This window comes from Sorex araneus, chromosome 1, assembly GCF_027595985.1.
Source record: "Sorex araneus isolate mSorAra2 chromosome 1, mSorAra2.pri, whole genome shotgun sequence".
NCBI lineage: Eukaryota > Metazoa > Chordata > Mammalia > Eulipotyphla > Soricidae > Sorex > Sorex araneus.
This window is the reverse complement of record NC_073302.1, coordinates 74,521,575-74,546,673: the sequence shown is the minus strand read 5'-3', so window position 1 is coordinate 74,546,673 and position 25,099 is coordinate 74,521,575. Positions and strand designations below refer to the sequence as shown.

General features: G+C 38.7%; 1 protein-coding gene across 2 annotated transcripts in view; it reads right to left on the bottom strand.

The window, feature by feature from the left end:
• Positions 1–8,245: 8,245 nt before the first annotated feature.
• Positions 8,246–25,099, bottom strand: part of SMC5 (structural maintenance of chromosomes 5) — a 75,544-nt gene continuing 58,690 nt past the window's right edge. For both annotated transcript variants that reach the window (XM_004600117.2, XM_055140615.1), the window contains 8 exons: positions 20,670–20,795; positions 18,440–18,484; positions 18,008–18,103; positions 17,467–17,571; positions 17,137–17,256; positions 12,074–12,253; positions 11,894–11,989; positions 8,246–10,577 (listed from right to left, as the gene is read on the bottom strand). In XM_004600117.2, the coding sequence (XP_004600174.1) occupies positions 10,437–10,577; positions 11,894–11,989; positions 12,074–12,253; positions 17,137–17,256; positions 17,467–17,571; positions 18,008–18,103; positions 18,440–18,484; positions 20,670–20,795 (909 nt within the window). In that variant the 3' untranslated portion in view covers positions 8,246–10,436. The remainder of the gene's footprint in view (positions 10,578–11,893; positions 11,990–12,073; positions 12,254–17,136; positions 17,257–17,466; positions 17,572–18,007; positions 18,104–18,439; positions 18,485–20,669; positions 20,796–25,099) is intronic.

Below are 25,099 nucleotides of genomic sequence, written 5' to 3'. Positions count from 1 at the left end.
CACTGTGGGACTGGGGCAATACTACAGTGGGTAAGGTGCTTGCCTTGCACAGGGCCAATCCAGGTTCAATCTCCTATGGTCCCCTGAGCACTGCCAGGAGTAATCCCTGAGTGCAGAGCCAGGAGTAACCCCTGAGCATTGTCAGGTGTAGACCAATCCTCCCCCAAACCCCATAAAACCCCAAACAAAAGCAGCACCCTGGAGTACCACCAGATGTGGCTCCAAAACCAAACAATGAAAATCTGTACAAATATCCTTAGTCTTTTGAAAGTTTGTGTATTGCCCCTTTGGGTTTAAAATATATATATATATATATATATATTATATACAGCTGGAGCGATAGCACAGCAGGTAGGGCTTTTGCCTTGCACGCGGCCGACCTGGGTTTGATTCCTCTGTCCCTCTCCGAGAGCCCGGCAAGCTACTGAGAGTATCCCGTCTGTAGGGCAGAGCCTGGCAAGCTACCTGTGGTGTATTCAATATGCCAAAAACAGTAACAAGTCTCACAATGGAGATGTTACTGGTGCCCGCTCGAGCAAATTGATGAGCAACGGGATGACAGTGATACAGTGCTACAATGAGATATATCTATTGTATATATACACATATATATACACACACACATATATAAAATCTGCTTTAGTACCTTTTTTTGCTAATTGAAAGAATCTAGAGGATGTCCCCTCTGGTGACTAAAGGTCCAAGTGGAGAAATGTTCAGCGTGCTCTCTGCAGCAGCTGTTCTGGAGCAGAAAGCACCCAGAGCAGTGAGAACCGCAGTCAGGAGCCTTCTTGGGAACGACTCAATATAGGATGTGCACTTATCGTTATGTCCCACTTTCATCATGTTAATGTTATTTTAGGCTCAGTGTTCTTGATATAAGTTGGTAGAGGGTTGGGGGCTTTATTTTGATAAAATATATAAAATTCTGATGACAACACAAATTTTCTCATATAAATTAATGGCAATAGCTTTTTCTTTTGATGCCATTTCAGCTTACATATATATCAAAAGGGATGCACTGCTTTGGGATAGCAAGGGATGTCTGTATCACCAAGAAAATTTTGCACTTTATTCCCCATCATCCAGCCCCACAACCCCACCTTCCTGAGTGACTTCTCACTATTGTGTTGGTTGTTATAAATCCTTTTTTTGGTTTTGTTTTGTTTTTAGATACCTCCGGCAGTGCTCAGGGCTTATAATCTTGGCTCTGCCCTTAGAGATCACACCTGGTGACAAACCATGTGCAAGGCAAGGACCTTACTTGCTGTCCTATCTTTCTGTCCTCAGCTGTTAGGATTCTTTTAGAATATTCTGGCATATGCAATGATGTACATTGGTGGTGGCGGTGGGGCAGGAGGTGGTTCCCACATGGTGCCCGGGATGCCCAGAAACTCTCCTCCTCTTTGCCAGCTGGGACAGTGTTCCATGGGCTTGGGCCTATGGGTGGGCTGCTGCTTGGAGGCTGTAGTACTGGTACCATTGGGTCATTCTGGGGGTGCTTGGTAGCTTCCAGGACCTACCCAGCGGTTGTTGGGGCTTTCAGGACTGCATCTGGCAATACTCAGGGGACTATACAGTGCCAAGGACAAACCAGGTCAGCTGCATTCTTTTTGTTTGTTTTTTTAAAAAATCTTATTGAATCACCTTGAGATAGTTACAAGCTTTCATGTTTGGGTTACAATCTCACAATGATCAAACACCCATCCCTCCACCAGTGCACCAATATCCCACCACCAATATCCTGGTATACCCCCTTTCCCACCGTCCCCCTGCCATTATGGCCGACAATATTCCCCATACTCTCTACTTTTGGGCATTATAGCTTGCAACACAGACACTGAGAGGTCATCATGTTTGGTCCATTATCTACTTTCGGCATGCATCTCCCATTCCAACTGGTTCCTCCAGTCATCACTTTCTTAGTGATCCCTTCTCTATTCCATCTGCCTTATCCCCTCCGCTCATGAAGCAGTCTTCCAGCTATGGGGCAACCCCCCTGGCACTTCTATCTACTGTCCTTGGGTGTCAGCTTCATGTGATGTTATTTTATACTCCACAAATGAGTACAGTCCCTCTGTCTGCCCCTCTCTTTCTGACTCATTTCACTTAACATGGTATTCTCCATGTTTATCCATTTATAAGCAAATTTCATGACTACATCTCTCCTAACAGCTGCATAGTATTCCATTGTGTAGATGTAACAGCTGCAATCTTTACCCATGTGTCTCTCTGACCTTGTCATGTATTAGTTTAGTATAGTCAGTTGCCTTAGCCAGTAGCTTATAATTTTTTATTTTGGGGTCAAATCCAGGCCTCCTGCATGCAAAGCATGCACTTGAGTGCTCATTGAGCTGTCTCTCTCCCAGTAGGTTATACTTAATTTATTTACCTTTGAAATTTTGGGCCACAGCCAGTTGTGCTCAGGGCTTACTCCTGGTTCTGTGCTCGAGAATCGCTTCTGGCAGGGTTTGGAGGAACATTTATGGTGTTGGGGATTGAACATCTTTGACTGTACAGAAGGCAAATGCCTTATCCTCTATACTAGCTTAGCTCTCCAGCCCTAACTTAACACTCTAAACAGAAAGCCCATTTGAGTTTCCTATCATAAGTCTTCTCCTGTTCTATATTGGCCAATGTATTTTTAACTAGCACAATACAAGTAAGAAAGTTCTTGACTTGAAATCTGCGTATTATAAATAGATTTTTGCTGAGAAAAATAGTTATCTGAGAGGTACTAGTAGGTTGACTAAAATCATCAGTGTTTGCTTTTATTTTATAAAATGGTTATCCAGCAAATTCTGCACCCTTTACCTACAGGACTAATTTCTAAAGCTTAAAAAGCTCCCCTCAAACCTCAATCCTAAAACGTTGTGTCTAAGAATGTCTGGTTGCTGATACCCATTTAAAGGGATGTTATTATATCTGCTATGAATAAACCTTTTCCTACAGTGTGATCAAATCAACAAAATGACAGAGCTAGAACTTCACAAAGCCAAGTTAGTTGAACACTTTTGTGCTTGCTTATAATAAATATTTAATAAGCACCTATAGAAGTAGCAGAATTTGATCTAAGACTAATGTGTTACTGTATTCTCTTATAGGGTGGCGAGGAAACAGCTACCTAGTCCATGTTAAACTTAATGATTCTGTTAGTAAAAACTACAAGCTGTGCATGAAAAAATTGCTGTGGATTGACTGGGAATAACTGAACATAATTTTTTAATGACTTATCCTCCCTTCTCCTATTAAACAGCCCACAACAGCTTGCTTGCACGTTCTATTCTTTCTTATAGGCCAGCTGTGATACCCAAATTTCCAATTTTTTTCTCCACAGTCTTTCCAAATCTGAGGCAGACCCTATTCCTTTCCAATTCCAATAGTACTCAATCCACATCTAAAATGACTTTGTGGTTCATACTGATGCACTTGGTAGGTTAAATTTCTGGACAGTATAAAGCTAAGGGGTGATACTTTCTATATTACAAACTATGGAGGTAGGTGCTTGGCTGAGAGTAGATGTAAACAAGGACTGAACATATGCACAATAGAAAAAACATGCTCCAATCACTGTCAGTGTTGGGAAGAAGGGCATTCATTCATGCTACAATTACTAAGTACTTACCATGTACGAATAAGCATTTTTCTAGGCACTGGGAAGGTAGCAAGCAATACAGCAGTCACTACTTTCAGAAAACTCATAACTACTGGAGAAGACAAATACCAAATAAAATATGTAATGAAAAGTAGTGAGAAATGCTACAAGGGGGAAAAAAAAATGGGCTAAGAGTGGCTTGGGAATGCTATTTTCACTCACAATAAAGAGAGATATGAAAATCTTACAGGCTGTAACTCAGGACACAGGAAACCCACCAACTTTTTCCCCGAGAAACACTACTACCAAGCTTGTAGTAGTTGATTTATCCCTTTGGGTGAGTGGTAGACACTCCTGCCATCTACTTTCTCCTTGAAATAGTGTCTCAAAGTCACACAGCAAAAGATGACAGTCAAGCCTCTCTTGCTGGCCCTGTGACTTAAGTTCAGGCCAGAACAAATACAAGTTCTGTAGATGCTCTTAAGGGCAGTGGCCATGGGACTGGAGAGAGCTCTAAAAGCTGGAACGCATGAGGCCACTTTAACCCCATGGGTCACCTGGGCTGGGAGTAGCTGCGATCACAACCTACCCCATGTCCAGAAAGGCTGAGCATGGCCCCCAAACAAAATGGAGCTGTGTCAGTCCATGCCCAGCCCTGGTTCACTCCCCAGTCTCATATGGTTCCCTAAGCATTGCCAGCTACAGCCCTGGAGCTGTTCGAGGCAGTACTTCAGCAATGAGTGTGATGTAATAATATAAATTGAAGAGAGATGACCTTTTACTTCTCAAACAGCACTGTAAATCAGTATTACCTCAATTGGGAAAACAAATTGAATTTGATTTTTCAGCCCCATCTCGGCCATTTTACCAAAAGTCCAAGTACGGGGGGAAAATCAGAACGTTAACATTGGTAAACTTTCATTTCACCCCTAGAGAACAAAGTTGTTCTACATAATAATACATAGATCCAGAGACTATATAAAACAAAGCTCCTGGAAGAGAGCGAGGCAGAGTCTCTTGCACCTGTGCCTGGCTGTCTTCACCAGGGCCCCTTGGAGAGAGGCAGGTTGAATTTCCTTCCCTGCCCCAACCAGAGCCTCCGCAGCCGAAGACCTCTGGAACCCAGCCACAGCCATGCTCAAGGCCCCTCTCCACACGCTCAGACGAGCCTCACACATGAAAGAACTGGTAGAGGAACCCAAGTGTGCGGGACCTGGGGCTGAGATCTCCAAGCCTGCTCAGATTGGGACTAGGCCTCTTCCACCCAGATCCCCCATTTTCCAATAGCTTGGCAGCCACACCCACAAACTGCCCCAGCGTCGTGTAATCCCATCAACAGCCAAGATCCAGAGACTATAAAACAACGCTCCCAGAAGCCTCTTATAAGCCTAGTTCTCCCTCTCAAGAGAACTTGGCAAGGTACCGAGAGCATCCTATCCACACGGCAGAGCCTGGCAAGCTCTCCGTGGCGTATTCGATATGCCAAATACTGTAACAATGATGGGTCTCATTCCCCTTACCCCGAAAGAGCCTCCAATGTGGCACCACTGGAAAGAACAAGAAAAGCTGCTAAAATCTCAGGGCTATTACAAATGGAGATGTTACTGGCGCCCATTCGAGCAAATTGATGATCAATGGGATGATAGTGATACAGTGAACAATATATAAGAATGTGGGGAGAAGGGGGCTCTCCTTCACTGCTGGTGGGAATGCCGACTGGTTCAGCCCTTTTGGAAAACAATATGAACGTTTCTCAAAAAATTAGAAATTGAGCTCCCATTTGACCCAGCCGTATCACTTCTGGGAATATATCCTGGAGATGCAAAAAAGTACAGTAGAAATGATATCTGTACATTGCAGCACTATTTACAATAGCCAGAATCTGGAAAAAATGCAAATGCCTGAGAACAGATGACTGGTTAAAGAAACTCTGGGGGGAAAGGCAGTTGAGATAGAGAAGGGATAACCAAGTAAATGATGGTTGGAGGGCTTGCTCAGGATGGGAGATGTGTGCTGAAAGTAGACTATGGACTGAACATGATGGCCACTTAGTACCCATATTGCAAACCGTAACACCCAAAAGGATAGAGACTAAAAAGGAATGTGCCTGCCACAGAGGTAGGGGGAAACGGGTGGGTGGCGGGAGGGATAGTGGGAACATTGGTGGTGGAGAATGGGCACTGGTGGAGGGATGGGTACTTGATCACTGTATGACTGAAATGTAATCACGAAAGTTTGTAAGTCTGTAACTGTATCTCACAGTGATTCATTAAAAAAGTAGAGACTTTTGGTTCCAGCAACTGCTTGCAGCCATGTCTCTAGACTGTGAACTAAGCCATAGCCCCACGCCGGCCGAGGAGGGGAAAGATCCTTCTTTCTCGTTTTTATAACCCTTTTCGGGGAAAAGTGGCATGGCATATGCCATGTTATGAGGACCATTAAAAAAATAAATTAAAAAATAAAATTTAAACAAATGTATAAGAAAACACTTCAAAGGTGTAGCTTATAAACAAGTTACAGCATTCAGTTGCAAAATAAGGTACTTAGGCTCACAAGGTAAAGAATGTACCATGTGAAAGACCACTGGGACCAAATTAAGATCTCAAGTATTATGGAATAAAGTTTAAAGTGTGGGATTCTATCAGAATTCACTGGATAGTTTAATCGCATCTTCTCTTACAATGGAATGCTCTGCTTCATTACTCCTAAATAATCCTGGCGAGGAGTGACCCATGGCAGCCCGTCCCTCAACTTCTATACACACAGACCCAAGTGACTGTCACGAAAATATATGCACATGCTCTGGGGAGAAAAAAACCAAAGATTTACTAATTGAAGGGATGCCAATATCTGTGTGGAGAGGATCTTTCATTTTCAATGAAAATATTTTCAACCTGCCCACAAGCAGCCTTGCACATGAAGCTCTCAGAATGAGATGGTCAAAGGCTCTGCTAAGCTTCACTCAGTCCTCTAGAAGACAGTTCCTAGAGTGAAGTCAAGCAGTCCAGACTTGCTCTCTTTAGAATTAAAGTGCTTTAATAAGACCCAGATCAACTCAGTGTCCGAGAGCCTGTCAATCAACTGTGAGACCTGGAGTTCAGTCCTAAGTGCTGCTCACATGCACAGAGTGTGTTCTACTGTCTGGGATCCTCCAAGCAAGAACGTGCAGTGTCAAGAGCACTGCAGCAAGGGGTTTAAGCATGCCATAGGACGTGAGTACAGTATGGCCAGGAATGCAACCTCTGGCAAGCAGTTTTAACCAGAAGCTTCACAAGCACTAGAAGGGTGTCAGCCCTTGTGAGCATGTGTGTTAGCTCCGCAACTAAGTGTGCACTGCTAAGTGTGTGGGTACCACAACTGGATTGACAATCTCCTAGCAGTCATCAAACCAAGTGTGAATGTGAGAGAAAGAGAGAAGGAGGGAGAGGGTGGGGGGGAAAGAGAGAGAGAGAGAGAGAGAGAGAGAGAGAGAGAGAGAGAGAGAGAGAGAGAGAGAGAGAGAGAGAGAGAGAGAGAGAAAGGGGGAGAGAGGAAGAGGGGGAGAGGGTGGGGGAGAGAGACAGAAAGGAGGAGAGAGGGAGAGTGAGAGTGAGAGTGGGAGAGACGGAGAGACAGAGAGATATCTGGTCTCTATCAACAGTGAAGGGAAGGGGAAAAATACTAAAATCTTTCAGTCAATTGCCACAATTAATTTTGAAGCACTGAGTGCAGAATTATATCTGAACACTGCAATCAGTCCTCAGGGTGCTTGCCTCACATGTGGCTGACCTAGGTTCACTTCCTGACATTCCACATGGTCTTCTAAGTCCACCAGGAGTAAATGATTCCTAACTACCATACGCATGGCCCCCAAATCAAATTAAGTCCCAAATGCTTTAACTTTTCTGTTGGGACTAAAAAAAGCACAAATTATCAATGGAGCAGTCTCCTAAAATGCAAATTTTAAGTATTCTAAAAACATCATTAAACTAAAAGGTAGTGCAATAAATGATGGGTATTAATAAGGGAAGTTCTTTAGTATTTGAGAATGAAGAGACCTATAGTCCCCCAAGTCTCACTCAAAGCCAACAGGCTTCTACATTCTTGGTCCAACTGACAGTGTACCAACATTAAAATTATTTTTCTTGGGTGGAGGATTGAGTCATGCCAGCTATGCTCAGGGCTTCTTCCTGGCTCTATTCTGGATCATTCCTGGCAGTGCTCAGGAGTCAGGGATTGACCCTGAATTGACTGCATACAAGGTAAACACTTCAGTTGCCTCACTTTCTCTCTGGTCTCCATTACCTTTTCTTGGGGGTAGGGGGAGGTTGGCGGGGAAGGTCCTTAAATGAGAACTAAGTTACTCTGGAGAAAAAAATAAGAGAAAACACTTGTAAAGTAAAACTGTTCTGTTAAAAAAAAAAGACATTCAATAGACATATTGCAGTAAACTAAAAACCAAAAAGATTCTTCTTTTATTATCTATGGGGCAGTGTGTGTGTGGGGGGGCGTGGGTGGGCATAGAAGGTGGTGTTCAGATGATCATGTGAAGTGTCAGGGATCATTTTGGGCAAATGTCCTAACTGTTCTATTGCTGTGGCCCCCTGAAAAGATTTTTAAGGTTTAAAATACAAAAACAGTTCTCCTTTAAAACAAGATACACCAAAAGGATATGAAAATATGCATTTATTACCAACAAAGTAGCATTTCCCACAAATAGCGTTTTTTTTTTCACTTTCACAGATAATCACACAATTGGACAAAATTACATTTTTTACACAGTAAAGACTCATACAACAAAGAAAATAAGCACACAGGCCAAAAGACAATTTGAAAGTTGCAAGAAATCTTTCCCTTTTTACTCTGAATTGCTAAAAATCTCTTAATAGAGATTTAGTCAAATCAAGAAATATTTGGTCATTAGCAATATCTGCTTGCTACATTAGGGTTTTAAATATTCTATTAATCAAATCAGACTTTTATTTCAAGTTTTTATAATTTATATGTAATAAGAAATCAGCTTTTACAGAAAATATATGAAAGCTTTAAGTGGCCGAGACTCTAATGTACTGAGGTTATTCTTTTAATAATGTGCTTAACTGATACATAATTTGTCTTCACAGCTCAAAATTCAATAAAAAATTAAATATAACTTTGTCCATTAGAGAAACATAAATGCATACAAACAAGACATGGAATAGTTGTTGGCATACAAACTGAATTGTCGATCTTAAACAAGGGTCTAATTTTTAAGCTTCTTTATTACAGTTATTGATTTTTTAGGAATAAATGACCAGCACTAACTTAGACAATAAATGAAAGACATCATAAGCATGTATCATAATATTTTGGTGGAAAATAAGACAAAGACATTTGGTAACATTGATTTACCAAAATCTTAACAAAGTTTTCAATGTTTACATGACTTGCTCACACTAGCAAAATGTTTTTAAAAAATATTTTAATAGTACATGCATTAGCTTTAAGAGGCGGCTTTTTCTTTAAAAATGTTTATAAAGAAAAATACCATTTTAAAGAGAGACTGACAAATAGAGGACAGAATGTATGGTTCATTACTTTTTGATTTAATAAGAATATAAATTCCAGTGACTATTTAAGAATATAGAAAAACCCAAACAATGTCAGTCATCAATTTATACAGGCTACCAAGTCAAAAAAAAAAAAATTGTCATTACCAGTTCAGATCTAACTCATGGTTCTAATACCACATCTTCAAACTAGTCCGTTATCTTCCAAGATTTGTTTTTTTTTTAAAAGAATAGAATTTGCTTGGCACTGTTAATTAGTGTAATCCAGAAATAAATGATTTCCCCCCCTCCCCAGCAATTCTTTCACATGGAAAGAAGAGTTTAAGACTAGATTTTCTAAAATAATGGGGGCAGGATCAACACTCTAGGAAATGACCAATAAGCTCAAGTTCTAGAGACATTATGGTTTGAAACAAATCACTGCTTTCCCTCACTCTTTACACAATACTGAGAAATTTCAAATATAAACTGTAAAAATCAGTATATGAAATCTTAAGAAAAATCTTGCCAAAAATAATTATAAAAATGCTTTTAGAAATTTAAGATGTAAAATACAATCAACTTTAAATAAAAAAAAAAAAAACCCACACACTTTACAGGGTTATTCTTAAAAAACCCTTAGCACTTGATTTTATTCTGTCAATCTTTTGGTTGTATTTTGCATCATCTAGTGGCCACCTTGTGGCATATCAAAGTTCTGCTATCATTTTTGAACCCCAGTACATTTTTTTCCCCCCTTGAGACACTAATACACGATGATAGCATAAAGTTCCAGCAAAGGTTTTAAAAGGTCCATAAAATCTCATTTCCTACTGGAGATACACAGTCATCTCTTTTAATAGGAAAAAATTTAACAGATTAAAATTATTTTATACATTAGATCACACATGTCCATATCAATACTTAAATATGACACTAGGATAAAACTAGAACTCTTCATATGCAGAGTCATCTCGAGACTCTAAAAGTATAATTAAAGTTACATGGCAATTAAAGCTAAAGAGTTATCTTGTCAACTAGTGATTGATAACCCTTTCTGATTGTACCTGTGATTTGAAATAGCAAATACTCTTTTTCATGGGAAATGATGACTTAGGGCTAGGATGCTAAGGGCTCAAGTTCAACAAAGACAAAAGAAAAATTAATTTTTACTACCAGGTGATGCTCTGCAGTAAGAAGTTATTATGGATTTAGTAGCAGGTTTCTAAAAATAACCGATCTTTTACTCTTAATGAATTGCCATTTATTCAGTTGAGCCATACTTTTAGATAGGATATAACAGAAAATTCCAAAGTCCTCACCCTGTATTTTTATTAAGAAGGTTGAGTGAATGTAATACGGCGCCGCCGCCTTTGGAAAGCCTTTAAATTCCATCTGTTTGGTTCCAGCATATGAGGACCATTGTAGACAAATAATACTGTCATCTTGTCAGTATAAGGAAGATTTTGTAGGAGCTGAAAGTGTTAAAGCAGACAAACTGTCATACACAGTCCCTGTTTAGATGAGATTTAATTTTTTTTTGTAATTTTGTGGCATTATATACCATGATATTTTGAGAAGATTTCTATTAGTAATAATTGTTCTATTTTATTAGATAGAATCTCACTGTGCTTCATTTACCTATTAAACCACACACACATACTGATAACAGAACCTTTATATACTATTTGCAGGTTCAGAAAATTACTAGAGGGTATCCTGGAATATCTTCCCTATACTTCTGCGTGAGTGCCAGACTGCTATACACCAAGAAACTAAATTATCTAATCTGACATACAAATGGTCAAATATTTGATTTGAAACATTAATGAAATTCTTATGAAGCAACCCAACAAGTCTGTCTCCTCAAATAATGTGATTTTCCTTGAACTAGCACACCTGAAGCTTGGTCTAAGAAAAGTCTAAGTCCACATATCTTAGGAATTAGTACAAAAATTCTCTGGCTGAACACGATCAGACAACTAACTTCCTAGGTAAACACTTCAACTTATCTTTCCACCAACACCTCTCAAGCAACTTCTATGGTCAGACTCTGGGAGCTTCAAAAGTGCAAAAGGAGGCTTGGCTTATAGGTGAAAGTTTTTATATAAACAATAAGATATAAACAGATCTGACTATTCCACAGAGTAGCTGCTGGAAAAAAAAAGATAATTATACTATTGAATAAAAATATGAATTTATGATAGGTTCTTCAATTCTTTTCCATAAATACTTAAAAAGTTTCTATTAATAAGTCTTAAAGTGCATCTATTCACAGTTCAAATCTCAAAATTTTCCATTACAATAATTTTAACTTTTACTTCTGTTATTAAAAAAAAGTTGTTTTTAATCAAAGTGGATTTATGAACAGAAGATACTGGGATATTTATGAATTCCCTTCTGAAAAAAAGCAGTGGCGAATAAAAAAGGTGTACATCCAGACCCAGGCAAGATGTTTGTAGGTAAGAGGGTGAAAGTTGTAAAATGTGCATTCTTCTATCATCTTTTACAGGAAATAAAGGAATTTCTCTAGAAGAAATGCCAAGTATGGAGGGAATCTTAGTTTTACCACATAAAGCTAAGTCTCCTGCACTTTTCCCTGATACTGAGGTTTCTTATTAAACACACATATCATTGAAACTTTCCTCTTCTATTAGCATTTATTACTTTTATCCTTTTAGTTCCTATTTGGAGAAGGCTTTTGCTTCCATTTATGTATTGGATCAAAATCTGCACCATGATTAAGCCACAGATTTCTTGAGTATATGAGCAACTTTAGGCTACCACCTACCTTTGGTGTAATAAAGAAGTACTGAGATGTGTTTTCTTTACAAGCGGTATTTACAACCATTTCAAACACTCTTCTTTCATTGATTGGGTCCATTCCCTGAACAACAATAATGATTACAATTTAAGTCTTAGTGTTTATCTGAGACAATAAAAGCCAAGTAAAAGAACAAATACACTCTACCTGATTGATTTCATCAACTACTCTGAATGGACATCTATTAAGTTCCTGAAGTGCCATCAGATATAACATGGTAGAAACACTTCTTTCACCTCCACTTTGATGATGAGGAGTTAATTCATGCAGCTGAGTACTACTTCGGAATTTGACTCTAATTCGAATTCCATATTTATCATAGTCTTCCTATAAAACATTAAAAAGATTGAAGATCAGTTTCCTCCAATAATTTTTTTCACCTAACATTTTAAATAACCATTTTATTTTTTAGGAATTTCTGACATTGAAAATGTATTAATTTTTTTAAATCTCTGAGATAATGTTTTTTTAATACTATTAATGATGGTTCCATGTGTACATAATTTCAACACCAGGCCCAGCACCAGGGTACCTGCTTCTCTCTACCACGGTCTCAAAGGCCCCTCTCTTCCTTTTTTCCCCCTTTTCTTTCTTCTCATATTTATTGAATCACTGTGAGAACAGTAACAAAGCTTTCCAGTTTAAGTCTTGGTCATACAATGATCAAACACCCATCCCTTCACCAGTGCACATGTTCCACCACCAAGAACCCTGGTATACCTGTGTGGCAGATGACTTTCACTTTACTCTCTCTTTACTTTCATTCAATGTTTCAACAGAAAACCCATTATTATTATTTGGAATTTCCCCCCAACAATCAGACCTGCAGAAAAGGCATCATTTGATAATTTGTTTTCTATTGCTCGCAATGGAGAGAATATGATGTCGCGGCCGCGCGATTTTGGATTTCTGGTATTTTAATAATTAAGTCCAGAGGAATATCTGCCAGAAGCCGCTGGGTTCCGAAATTGGTTTGTGTGCCTCTGGGATCATGGCCGTTCAGGAGTGGAGGACCATTCATAGGCAGCCGCTTGGGGTCTCGTCTGGGGGGGGGTAGCAGCACCGGTTCCATCCCCGAATCCCGAGATTCCCTGTGTGCCTCGACACTGCAAACTCATACCTCTGTCCAATAGGCTCTCAAAGATGGCGGTCATCATGCTGCCACTGAAGGGAGAAGGTGGAAGGGACAATGCCCTTCCCCCTGGCCCCTCCCTTTAAGCCTCCTCTCCCTGAACCTTCTGTGAACCAAATCTCCAGTTCTGTTTTCTTCAGCCCTTTATGGCTACCTTACCATGATCTTTAAATCCTATATGAGAGATCATTATGTGTCTATCCCTTTCTTTCTTCCAGTAATTTGTTATTTAAAAACAGACCAAATAAATGAATTATAAGAACTTAACATTTAGTGATAAGTATGTGTATATATATTTTACTTTTAGATAATTAAGTTCTAGTTGCTATCTATAAGCTCTGGAGATCTCCTCGGATGTATTTTGATAAGGAAAATATTCAAATTAAGAATAACATTTTTTCCTTATTTCATACATAGGCTACTCAACATCAGTGAAAAGTCCTTTCATGGAAAGTCATTAATGATTCTAGTTAATCGTCTGCTAATTTTAAAGATTAGGCATCAATAATGAAAGTACCATGGAATGTGTCATGCTTAGAGAGATAGTTGTGTATATCACAGCAGAGGGTCAAGACTTCCCCCTACTTATTTGGTTCAGAAAAGTATATAGATACTAAAAGTGTACTTAGAAAATATTTATATTAAAACAAATATAATTAACAAAAAACTTACCACATAATGGATGTCACCAATTTTTTTTTGGGGGGGGCACTGTTTTGGGACCACACCTAGAGGAACTCAGGGTTTACTCCTGGCTCTGGGTTCAGGGATCACTCCAAGTGGTGTTCGGGAAAAATGAGGTGCTGAGGATTGAACCTGGGTCAGCCAGGTGCAAGGCAAGTGGCCTACCTGCTGTCCCATCTCTCTAGCCCCCAGCTTCACCCCACCCCCAGCCATTTTAGCTTTATCTCATTGAAGACTCTGTGTAAAAAGATTAGTTCTACAACTAGAACTGAGAAGTTCAGAATAGAACCATTCCAAGAAATAGGCCAAGAGGAAGTAAGAATGTCTATTTTGCAAGGGGGGCATGAAAAAGTCATGAAATTGACAAAGTCAAAAAGTCAATAAGAAGTACAAGAAATTGAGCTCCCATTTGACCCAGCAGTACCACTCTGGTAATAGACTGTGGGGGCCAAAAAACACACAGCAGAAATACCATCTGCACTCCTATGTTCATTGCAGCACTATTCACAATAGTCAGAATCTGGAAACAATTGAGTGCCCAAGAACAGATGAATGGATGAAGAAACTATGACACATCTACACAACAGAATACTATGCAGCTGTCAGGAAAAATGTAATCATGAAATTTGCCTCCAAATAGATGGACATGGAGAGTAACATGCTGAGTGAAATGAGTAAGAAGGAAAGGGGCAGATATAGAATGACTGCATTCATTTGTGGCATTCATTTGTAGAAGAATAATATCTGTGGCCAGCGAAAACAGGGGTTAGGAAGATTGATCAATGGTTGGAACTAACCATAAGTGTGTGTGGGGCTGAGGGTAGGTAAGAAAGATAGAGGAGAGACCGCTATGACAGTAATAGCTGGGAATGATCACTCTGGACAAGATCTGATGGTAAAAGTAGGTAAGGGATATTCTGGATTACCTCTCAGTATCAATATTGCAAACCAGAATGCCCAAAGAGAGAGAAGAAAAGTGCCTGTCACAGAGGCAGGCAGGGGGTGGGGAACTGGGGACCTGGGGACACTGGTGCTGGGAAATGTACACTTGTGGAGGGATGGGTGCTTGGAATACTGTATGACTGAAATCCAATCATGAACAGCTTTGTAAAAAAAAAAAAAATTTAAAAATAAAAAGACGTACTGTTAAGGATGTGAAGTTATCATTTAAAACAGAAATACTATCCAGAAGAAACAGCACATGGCAAAGTTATAGTACTATGCAACAGGACCTATACCAAAGAATGGGATTTCCAGATGCTTACTTGATCACATTTATTTAGTCAAGCTGTTTGATGAAACAGTTACTTTGAATTTGATGAAATTCTGAATTAATGCTACTTCCACCAGAGAGATGGTATTTAAGAACTTAGGTTCTTGTTTAATTCTTTCCCACCAGGTAGCTATGCGGCCTTTGTAAAGTATAAAGTTACCTTAAATTTCTGTGTATTTGTAAAACACAAGGGGACCATATGGGATAATGAGGATTGAACCTGGGTCTGCCACATGCAAGGCAAACACCCTACCCACTGTAGTTTCAGCTGATTACAAGACCTTTTTTTAGATAGAATGACCATGAGTATTAAAAAAGATGAAAAGTTCAAAGCGCCTGGCACACTGCTTGAATATAGGAATTATACTATAAATTATTACTGTTCATTCTAATGAGCCCAAAGACTATGTACACAACAATTACTGTGGGGTGGGGTGGGAGGGCTAATATTTCAGTCAAACTTAAAATAGAAATGGTGCTTGCTATCTCACAACTCGCACTAAGCAGATGAAGGAGTTATGGGCAAAGTTCTAAAGAGAGGAAGAGGTAATCTAGCAAGGTTTTCCTTCCTTCCTTCCTTCCCTCCCTCGCTCCCTCCCTCCCTCCTTCCTTTTTTTTTTTTTTTTTAAATTTTCGCTTTTTGGGTCACACTCAGAGACACTCAGGGGTACTCCTGGCTCTGCACTCAGTAATTACTCCTGGCGGTGCTCGGGGGACCATATGGGATACTGAGGATCAAACTCGGGTCTGCCGCATGGAAGGCAAACACCCTTCCCACTGTAGCTTCAGCCCCAGCAAGCTTTGTATATGTTACATAATGTATATGCAACATTGCATCCATGTCTGAGAGAAAAGTTTTTTTAAGAAAAATAGTATGCTTGGGCCTGAGTGACAGTATAGTTGGTATGGCATTTGCCTCGCATGTGGCCAAGCTAGGTTCCATCCCTGGTACCCCATATGGTTCCCAGAACCCCGCCAGGAGTAATTCCTGGGTACAGAGCCAGCAGCAAGCCTGGAACACTGACACGTGTAGTCCCAAAACAAAAAACGACAATATGAGAAAATTTCATAAATACACAATTAGTACACCAAAATAAGCCCAATCTCTCATCAACTAGCCTCAACTGTGATTAGTATATGACCAATATTATCTCATCTACACAATCCCTCCTTCTCACCTTTCCCAGAGTCTGAAGCCCAGCCCAGTTCATCCTTCAGCTTGCATGTGTTATGTTGCCAGTGATCACACACCACACGAGAGATGCACATATTCCACCACTGAGGTTTAGTTTTTTTTTTTTTTCCTTCAAACTTTGGCATTTTGGGGTCATACTCAAAGACACTCAGGGGTTACTCCTGGCTCTGCACTTAGCAATTACTCCTGGTGGTACATGGGTGACGCCATAGAGGATGCTTGGGATCAAATTTGGGCTGGCCCCAGGCAAGGCAAATGCGCTACCCTCTGTACTATCGCCCTGGCCCCTCTACCATTGAGTTTTATCTTTGGCTTTTCAATTTTTTTTTTGGGCCCCACCCAGCAGTGCTCAGGGGTTACTCCTGGCTCTGCACTCAGGAATTACTCCTAGTACTATTGCTCTGGCTTTCTTTTTGGCGTAGGGTGAGGGGTGGAATGGAGGGACCTCGTGGTGCTATGATTTTTGTTTTTAAATTTTACCCAGAACAGTAAAGCATGAATGTATAGAGCAAGAAATTAGTAGAAAATTTCAAAGTATCTCCATTCTTAAAAGCTTTTAAATACTTCTTTTCCTTAAATTCTTAATCAAAACGAAATTGCTGGTATTATGTTAAATAGATTAACTTGTTTATAACTACCTTCCGAGGATAGTGGTACAGTTATAAAGCAATGAATTTTCTCATGACAGCTGGAAGTGACCATTTTTCCAACTAGATATAAAAAGAGCTAGTAGGGTATTAGTCACTAATTTCAAATGTTACAAAAAAGTCAACCTGATGAAATCTCATAAAGTGGTCCTTTCCTTTTGGATAATTTAAGTAAGTGAAATTTTCGTAGGTAAAACTTTAGCGTAAATAAAAATTTGCATGTCCTCTAAGCACAAAATTATAACTACTTGCCAGGAAACATTTCAAATGCAGTTTTACCTCATTTTCTGTATGGAGATCAACTTCACCAGCACACTGCATGGAACTGAAAAAGTAGCTGAATTTTTCATTAATTTTCTCTACCAGCTCTTTTAGAGGATTAAGCCATCTTTCTTTTACCTGAAAATAAGGGCAGTAAGAAAAAATATTGAGAAAGAAGAGCTATTCCGATATGAAATTGGGCATGAAGTAAACTTAAATAGCAGTTACCAATGTGGCTATAAATAAATGTTGTATTTCAAGAAGTATATTTCATTTTGTATCATGTGACTGTCCCTTGATTAATTGAAAGCACGTGACAAAAACAAGATTAAAGAATTAAACAACTACCTGTGAAATGTTCTCCCTGTATTGATCCAATTCAACCTTCTTTATCTTTAGTTCCTCAGTTAACTGCTCTATTTCTTCTTCTCTTTTTGTATATTCCTCAACAACCTGGCAGGGAAAAAAACATTTATGATAAATCTACCAAAGCTTAAAATTATGGGAGATTTTGTATGAATTAAAAACACTGAGAAAGGCCAATTGAGCTGCATTATTTGTATATATTTAATTATGTTCTTATATGGAATCTGCCATTTTTTTATCCTTGGAAAAAATAGACACTGCAGTATTTCAGGTTAGCCCAAGTATTCTTTTTATAAAGACAAGGCAGAGAACACTGTGTTCCTTAGGAAGAATCTATTTAAAATTCTAATAGATTCAGAATCTGGCATTTAAAGCACATTGTTCCTGCTGTCTAGCTTATTATTACCAAGAGCGCTAGTACAGAGTGGGAGGCAAGTACTGGAGGGAACTGTGTGTGCATGTGTGTGCGTGCGTATGTGGAGGGTGGCAGTGAATGCAGCAGGCAACAGGGAAAAAAGCATACTGTAGGATTCAGTCCAGTGAAGCAAGATGCTCTTGATCTTTCTTCAGTTAATAATGCATCAATTTCATCCAATGTGTTTGGAAGATCCTGAAAAGCCTAAAATAGAAAAAAAAAAGTCCATCATTAGAGATATTATAGTAAAACAGTTTCATTCAAATAGTTAAAAGGAGAATTAATCTGCTAAGTATCTACTATGTGTTCAACAGCATGCTAGCATGTAAGGAATCAAATTCTTATTGATGTTCAGTATTAAGCAAGCAGCCCATTTCATATAGATTATGGATTTTAGCGAAAGAATATCAGTTCATGCTACAGGATCTACAAGAGAGAAGAAAGGTCTAGAATTCATCTCCAAGGCTTAAAAGCAAATGTCTAGGGAAAAGCAAGGCAGAAGGGAGAGAGAAGCTCAGATAAAGAATGAGCACTGCATACCATGGGGAGTGTGGAGTTGTGTCCATTTAGGATGGTGGGTACTTGCTGAATTGGTAGAATGGGTCCAGAATATGTGGGGCATTGAAAGAGAGCAAGAAGTTAGAACTTTATACTGTACTCAAGAAGAACTACAAAACCATCCTATGATTCCCATTACTTTGTAGATTGTTCTGAAAATGATACTATCTTCTAACAATACCATTCTCTGTAGGAAGGCGATCAGTACATTATTTTGCTTTATGATATACAAAGTTTACATATTGCAAAGTACAAAATGAATACTGAAACCTTGACACAGTGTTAGTATTTTGAAGTTTTCAGTCCTCTGGAGCTTCAGATACAGTATGTAGATCTTACTGACTCTCAGATTCAAATTCCTCTACCCACTAACTGTCTGGTAACACTTAATTCTCTAATAAGCATCTTAAACTAACATGGTGAAACAGAAATTGTTATTTTGCCCATCTTTTCCTTTCTTTTGTGCTACTTGTTTCTCCTTCATTTTAGTAAATGGCAAAATTTAGGACTTTTCTCTTATTCTTCCCTTCAAGTCTATTAGAAAGTTCTGCTAATAGATTTGAAGGGAAGTCTATTCACAGAAACCTCAAATTTGTAAACTTTTCTGTCAAGTCTTCCACCCTAATCCATGCCACAAGAATCTCTTGCCTGGCCAAAGCAATGATCATCTAAATGGTTTCCGTTATTTATAATTTCCATTATTTATTATGTAATATCCTTACTTCTATTACACATAGCAGTTAGTGCTCTTTTTATCGTGAAGTTAGAAACATCAGTCTTCTGTTTAAAATCCTCCTGAGGACTGCATCTCAGAATATAACCCATATTTCTTTTATGGTCTGTAAGATGTCATAGGACCTGATTTCTGCTTGGATTATAATTTTCTTCTATTCATTCACATCTCATCTAAAACAGTAATTTCTCACTGAAGCCTTTCTGATCAGCTTCCCATTTCTGTCACTCTATCCTCTTGCTATAATTTTCTTCTTGGTACCTCTTGCTAAGTGACATTAGTTATTGACTTCAGTTTTTTTCAGTCTGTCCCAGCTCTCATATTAGAGTATAGATTTCAGTAGAGAAGTATATTCAGCTTGTCAATGCTTAATATACAGCAAGTAACATTATGATTCAATATATAAATTACCTTTCATTACTTTCTTATCAAGAATAGAATTATAGTACTTTCTGAAAGAAAAATATCAAATGTCTTAATAGAAACAGTTGCTTCTTGTCTAGTGAATTCTGACTATGTACCTTAAGAGTTAAATCCATTACCTATGGATTCTATGTCTGAAATGGAATAATAAGCTCTTTGAGGATTTGAAAGTTATAATCCAAATTAGGTTTTTTAGTCCTGTTTGTATCTTGGGTAAATTATTTTATTATTAAAATAGGCAAAATTTGAAATTAAGCATCAAACCACAATACCAGATACTTAAAAATTCACTTTCTTATTCTAACATTATTCAAATTTAGTCCGAAATTTAATGTTAGGATGTTGAATTTTACACTGTATTCTAAGAGAATAGGCACCAAAGCAAGGTAATTACCCCCACTTGTTAGATGAAGGTTAAGGTCATGGGACTATGCAATTCACAGTGGAACTTAGACTGAAAGGCAGCATCTCTTCATTTTACTAACTCAGTGATACGTCAGCACTGGAACTATAATGGAAAGAAGGACTCAACTCTTTTTTTTCCGTTACAAACAGTATTACCCCCAAATTCAACTTCTTAGGAACCAAAAGTAGCAATTTCCAAGAAAATATTTTTAATGCCTGCCTTTGTTTTTCTGGATATCACCTCTATTTACTGCTTCTTGTCTCTCAATTACTGTTACTTCATTTCCTTATTTCTTTTTTATTTATTTACTGTTACTTTGTTTTCATGAAAAACTATACCCCAACTCTACCTCTTAATGGTAGCATGGGAGAAAAACTATTTTTTTGCAAGAATGAATTAGTTATGGTACCAATAATTTTGCAAGGTGATACCTTAGTTTTAATAATTTCAGTATTAATAAGACTTTGTGCCTTAATTTGAACATAGTATAAAAATCTGTGATGCCAAATGACTTGACATACAAACTCAGCTTCAAAATGGAGGGAAAAAGTCAAATTTTGTGGGGCATATTTTCATGGTCTATTGCAATGTCTAATGAACTTCTGGCTTAAAAATATTAACACTTAGCACTATATATTTTTTATACTTACTGTCTGATATTCTTGAGGAACGGTCTGCTCTGCACTCAGGTTACATACTTGCCTCGCTCTCTTCATAAGTTCCTTGCATTTCTGTAACAGTGTCAGTCTATTTTCATCCAACTCAATGAAATGTTGCTATGAAAAGAAAAAGTGTTTTATTGGTATGTTATAGTGATATCAGAGGGCTTCTATTAAACTAGTATACTGTATTACTAAATTGTTATTTATGGTAAGCAATTCATCTGAAAATTCTCAAGTCAGGACTGCTTATATAATAAAGGTTTAAGTTTGCACCCACCCCTTAAAATATATTACCACATAAATGAGATTTCCCTAATGCATGAGCTCTGCAATTTAAATTAAATGGTATTTATATGAAGCAGCTTAACTTAGTTTTACAGAATTCCACTCCAGTAAAATTTCTAAAATGCACATTACATCCAAAAATTCAGCACTCAAATGTAGGTTGAACTTCTTAACCGTGATAGTTTTCTAAGTTCTTTCGATGTAGTGATCATTTACTCATGGGTTCATTCACTCTTTCCTAAAATCATTACTAAGAACTACTGACTGCCAGTATTTTATTACGCATTTATTACAGGTGAGTAAAGAGGAAAAAAAACTAAAACCATTATAAAGAAAATAGCCAACATTTTCTGAAAACTTGTGCTAGGTCCATCATTCTTTGTTTTCTCACAGTAACACTGTACAGTAATATCTCCACTTGGCACATTAAAATGTCATAAACTCAGATGCACACTCAGTTGGAGGCTATCAAGATTCACATCCATGCCTACCAAAGAATTCACACTCCTTTCATTACAGCACAGTGTTCTTAATGGGAGTGGCTGGCAAGGAGTAAAGCAAAGAATAGGTGTGTGGGAGGGCCTGGGGATGCCAACAGCGGTCCTGGACGCTTCGACAAGTCAACAGTCTTAAGAGGACTAGAAGTTACCACAGCTGAAGGCATTCCCAGGATAGATGATACCAAAAGGTATGGGAACCTCAGAGGTCTGCTTATTTAGGAAACTAGAAATCTAACCTGGTTAGAGAAAAAGACATAAAGGATTGAAGTGCACAATGGGCAAGGGCTAGCTGTAAGCATTTCAAGGGTAATGAGGAAGGTACCATGGCATGCCTTGTGTGGGTCAAACATAATAAACATCATCTTACAAGCTGACCAATTCTCGTTATGAACTTAAAAAAGATTGCCTGTTCTACATGTAGCTTGCAGATATTAAGAAACATTTTCAAGGTTACAGAACTGGTGAGCAGGATCTTAAAAAAAAATTCTAGCTCACTTTCTACTGAACCTCAAACTTTGGGCTGACAAAAGTACCTGGGAGGAGGGGGTTGGATAAAGACTCAATAGTATTGAAGTACCAGCTGCAGGCCAGATCTATTCAATTAAAGTTACCTGCACAGACTAAGACCCCTCCCAACCCCTCTCTCCTGTAAACAACAAAAGCCCGGACTATATTAACAAGGTTCTCAGGTGACTTTTTAGAGGTAGAAAGGTCACGCAAATGCTGCTCAGGAGCCTGGGGATCGCTTCTAGCAATTTTCTCCTGACCTGCCTGCTGAGGCCCTTCAGGGCTGCACTTGGCAATGCTTGGGGGTGCATGTGGTGCCAGGGATTGAACTGGGTTGGCCACATGCAACCTCTGTACTACATACCTCTGATCCCGCTCAGATCATTTTTTCACACTGAAGTTTCAGGGCAAAGAAAGTTAAGTGAAAACAACAGGCAAAATAAAGGGATATGTACACTATAGAGAAAACTAAAAGCAAAGCGTTTATATTAATTACTCAGTACTATGGTTTTCTTCATTAAATTCTCAGTATTATTGAGCCTTTACCTTTATCCCTCTCCTTGAGAGAAACAAAATGTTATAAAAAAAAAAAAAAACCGTTTCATCTCTACTCCTTCATACTTAAAAAATAAGCAAGAGACAGAGAGGATATCAGAGAAAATGTTTTCTCTCTACACATACATATCGGTGGATATAACTTTTCAATCCATTCTTGTTTATATTTTTCCTTTTGAGGAAGTGCAAAAGGGAAAGAATATCAAATTGCTTGAATTTAATGTAACATAAAATCCAACTGATGAAAAAAGCTTTATGTATATTTCTGTTTCAAGTCTAGTGTTTTGTTTTTCTTTTTTTTTTTCTTTTTTTTGCTTTTTGGGCCACACTCGGCAATGCACAGGGATTACTCCTGGCTCTGCACTCAAAAATCACCCCAACGGTGCTCAGGAGACCATATGGGATGCTGGGAATCGAACCCGGGTCGGCCGCATTCAAGGCAAATGCCCTACCCATTGTGCTATTGCTCCAGCCCCTCAAGTCTAGTACTTAACAGTTAATAAAGAACCAGAATGACAGTTCAAAGGGCCAAGGGGAAGCACTGCCCACAGGAGGCCCAGTTTCTTTGACTCTGGCACCAGCAGATTCCTGAGCATTGCCAGCAGCAACCCCTAGGCACTGCAAGCTGTGGTGTAACGAACAAAAATATAGTAGTAAGAGTATTGGGGCTGCAGCCATAGTACAGCAGGTAAGGTGCTTGCTTGGAAATGGTGTTCCTGGGTTCAATCCCCAGCACTGCATATGGTCCCAGAGTTCACCAGGAGTGATTTCCGAGCACAGAGTAAGGAGTAAATCCTGAGTATCGTTGAGCGTGGCCCACCCACCAAAAAAACCCACCAAAACCAGAATATTGAAAATATTTCCTTTCTATGTAGGCAGAACTCTCCATGACATTGAAGCTAAAAGCATCTTTAAGGATGAAACAGCACTGACCATGCAAGTGGAAGCAAACATAAACAAATGGGACATTAAACTAAGAAGCTTCTGCACTCCAAATGAAACAGTGACCAAAATACAGAAAGAGCCCACAGAATGGGAAAGAATATTTACCCAATACCCATCTGATAAGGGATTAATATCAAGGATATACAAGACACTAGTAGAATTATATAAGAAAAAACCTCCAACCCCATCAAAAAATGGGGAGAAGAAATGAACAGAAGTTTCCTCAAAACAGAAATACAAATGGCCAAAAGGCACATGAAAAAGTGCTCCACATTGCTAGTAATCAGGGAGATGCAAATCAAAACAACAATGAGATTATCATCTCACACCACAAAGACTGGCACACATTCAAAAGAACAAAAGCAACCAGTGCTGGTGTGGATGTGGGGGAAAAGGGACGCTCCTTCACTGTTGGTGGGAATGCCAACTGGTCCAGCCTTTCTGGAAAACAATATGGACAGTCTTTCAAAAACTAGAAATTGAGCTTCCATGTGACCCTGCAATACCACTTCTGGGAATATATTCTGAGGAGGCAAAAAAGCAAAATAGAAATGACATCTGTACCTATATATTCATTGCAGCACTGTTCACAATAGCCAAACTATGGAAACAATCCAAGTGTCCTAAAACAGATAACTGGTTAAACAAACTTTGGTACATCTACCAATGGAATACTATGCAGTTATTAGGAGAGACGAAGTCATGAAATTTGCTTATAAATGGAGAAACATTGAGAGTATCATGCTAAGTGAAATGAGTAAGAAAGAGAGGGACAAACAGAGGGACTGCACTCATTTGTGGAGTATAAAATAACATCACATGAGGCTGACACCCAAGGACAATGGATATAAGGGCCAGGGGGATTGCCCCGTAGCTGGAAGACTGCTTCATGAACCGAGGGGAGAAGGCAGATGGAACAGAGAAAGGATCACTAAGAAGACAATGCTGCAGGAACCAGATGGAATGGGAGATGCATGCCGAAAGTAGATAATGGACCAAACATGATGACCTCTCAGTGTGTTGCAAGCCATAATGCCCCAAAGTAGAGAGAGAGTATGGGGAATATTGTCTGCCATAGAGGCAGGAGGAGGGTGGGAAAGGGGGGTATACCGGGATATTGGTGTTGGGGAATGTGCACTGGTGGACGGATGGGTGTTTGATCATTGTGAGATTGTAAACCAAACATGAAAGCTTGTAACTATCACACAGTGATTCAATAAAATTAATCACAGTGATTCAATAAAATTAAAAATAAAAAATAAAAAAGAAAATATTTCCTTTCTAAAAGGCATAACTTTTGAGAAAATGGAAAATTTACATATTGACCCCATAAATATACCAGGAAATATTAAATATATTCTGAAAGAAAATAAATATTATCTTTTGTATAAAATTCATTTTTTAGAAAGTTCAGTTGCATGAAAGGTATATAAGATAAATAACTTAATCTTTAACAAGAAAAATCTTCTCTAAGAGGGCCCTCTAGTGGAAGAAATTAGATTTATAGAACTTGCTTACATATTAATGTCCAAAAAAAGTTAAGATCTAGGCAGCATAAATGCAATAAAACGTAAGTTGCAATACTCGGGGATTACTCCTGGAAGTTCTGATCTGAGGGAACACGCC